Below are 2,487 nucleotides of genomic sequence, written 5' to 3'. Positions count from 1 at the left end.
GCTGTCCAAACACTTAGTTAGTTCATGCAGTCACCCAAGCAATCTCACTGGGAAGCAGCATTGAGAGTTGTAAAGTATCTCAAACTAAATCCAGGGATAGGCATTCTACTAAGCAGCAAAGGTGCAAACAGTCTAACTTGTTATTGTGATGCAGACTGGGCCTCATGTCCTAATACTAGAAGGTCAGTGATTGGTTTCCTAGTGAAATATGGGGATTCATTGATCTCAAGGAAATCAAAAAAGCAGCAGACAATATCAAGAAGTTCAGCAGAAGTAGAGTATAGAAGTCTTGCTGCAGCTACTGCTGAGATAGTGTGGTTACTTGGATTGTTTGTAGAACTTAGCATTCCAATTGAGCAACCTTTGAATGTGTTCTGTGATAGTAAGCAGCTCTACAGATTGCAGCCAACCCCATATTCCACGAAAGAACAAAGCATATAGAAATCGATTGTCACTTTATAAGGGACAAGATCAAGGATAGGAAAATCAAAACATATCATGTAGGGACAAAAGAGCAGCAGTCAGACTTGCTTACCAAGGGACTTGGGAGAATACAACATGAGTATTTGTTGAGCAAGCTTGGAGTGCTTAACATTCTACACCCTCCACCTTGAGGGGGAGTGTGAAAGGAGCTGAAGGAATAACGGCTGGGCAAGTTAGTGGAGGCATTTACCCAGCTGTCACTAGTTTGTTAGAGTTAGCTGAGGTGGTTAGTGATAATTAGTTGAGGACTAAATTAGTGGAAAGTGTATGTATATATATATATATATATATATATGATGTATTAGTCTCTTTTACTGGTGTACAAAAAATATAGAAACATTTCCCTTTCTCTTTCTTCCGTTCTCATCTTCGTTACTGCAACTTGATTCTCTCATTGCAACCTCCATTAATGGAGGAAGAGCTGTGATTGAAACTCCGTTCAACTCACATTATACTGGAACTCCAGTATAATATGCTGAAAGTCCAGTATAATATGCTGGAGTTCCAGCAAAGTATACTGGAACTCCAGTATATTATACTTGAGTATTTTTCGAAATTAAACAGTGTTTTTGTTCAGATTTATCTTTATATGAAAAGTGACTAAATTTTGATACTTTTGAAACTATGACTATTTTTGAATGACCACTAGTAAATATAGCTATTTTTCAATTTATCCCTATTAATAGTATCTTTGAGCTGTTTTAGTTGAAAAACTTAGACGTTGTTAAAAGAAGAATATTCTTCAACTTTTATTTTATTGGTTTATTTAAGTTCAAGGTAAATACATATAGTTGTTTCAATTCTTAATTAACTACTCTTCGGGAGTATTGGACGACTTAAAGTCTTACGAGTCTTACTCTCTTCTCCCTTTACAGGTCTTTGCTTCAGTCAAGTACGATGTATGCATTGACTCAGAATGAAATTTACGATTGCATTAAATATAATTCTGATTTTTTCGCCCATACTATCAAAATTATTAACACTGACTCGTTAATTGACTTGATCAACGGATCATCATTTTTCAAGATTTGTGGTCAGTACCTCATCCTTGAGTTGTAAAATAAGCGCTATAAATTCATTCGTTTGAACAGCTGATATATTTCATGCACCTTAATAAAGTAATACCACTAAACATGAAGGCCAGATATTTTTATTTTACAGTCCATTCTGCTAGTGACCTCCAAGATGTTCGAGAATTCGGTCGAATGAAAGTTTATGCAAAGGTTTCAATAGCAGGAAAGACAAAGTGCACAGAAGTGGATCGTTTGAACGAGACGAATCCTAAGTGGAATGCCAGACTTTGCTTCATTGTGCCCGAGAAAGATATCATAAAAGGGAGTACTATTCCTTCTAAGATTGAGCTGTTTTGCAAAAGGACTTTCTCACATGATAAATACGTCGGGGAGCTGCTCGTTTCTCTAGCTCCTCGTTATAAAGGAGAATGTACTTTTCCAGTGCGCAGAAATGATTCAAATGAGAGCAAAAGTTTTGGAACTTTGACGTTTTCGCATGCTTTAGGAGATAAATTCATAGTTGCTAACTCCTCCTCCTCCTCCTCATCATCATCTGTAAAGGATAACAATCTGTTAATTGATATAATTAATATTGGAGTGGATCTAGCGAATATTGCAATGGCTACAGAAGAAGAAGAAGAAGAAGATTATGATGATGATGTGGAGGAGGAGGAGGAAGATTTGCTTTAATTAAAACTGGAGTTGGTCTACTGAATGCAATGGCTACAGCCCTCAATTGACTGCTCATCATCATCAGCTGGTTTTATTGTGTAATAATATCTATGTTAAAGTAAGAACTACTTTTGCTTGAAATATTTTTTGGAATCTATGTTAGCATATATATATTGCTGTTGAAATTGCACAAGTGTACTTTTCACGAAGCAAATTGTGTTGAGTCTACGAAAATCAAACACAAGAAAAATTAAACAAGTTGTACTAATTAAATTTTCAAGTACAATGTGTAGTACAATCTCTATAATTTCTCGAATAT

At 35.7% G+C, this 2,487-nt stretch overlaps 1 protein-coding gene across 1 annotated transcript; it reads left to right on the top strand.

Moving 5' to 3' along the window:
- On the top strand, positions 1,617-2,186 carry LOC109234665. The gene has a single exon (XM_019400733.1). The coding sequence runs from the start codon at positions 1,617-1,619 to the stop codon at positions 2,184-2,186; it is 570 nt and encodes a 189-aa protein (XP_019256278.1).

The sequence above is a fragment of the Nicotiana attenuata genome, chromosome 11 (assembly GCF_001879085.1).
Source record: "Nicotiana attenuata strain UT chromosome 11, NIATTr2, whole genome shotgun sequence".
Classification (NCBI taxonomy): domain Eukaryota; kingdom Viridiplantae; phylum Streptophyta; class Magnoliopsida; order Solanales; family Solanaceae; genus Nicotiana; species Nicotiana attenuata.
The sequence above is the reverse complement of the archived record's forward strand: the minus strand, read 5'-3'. Positions and strand labels throughout refer to the sequence as shown.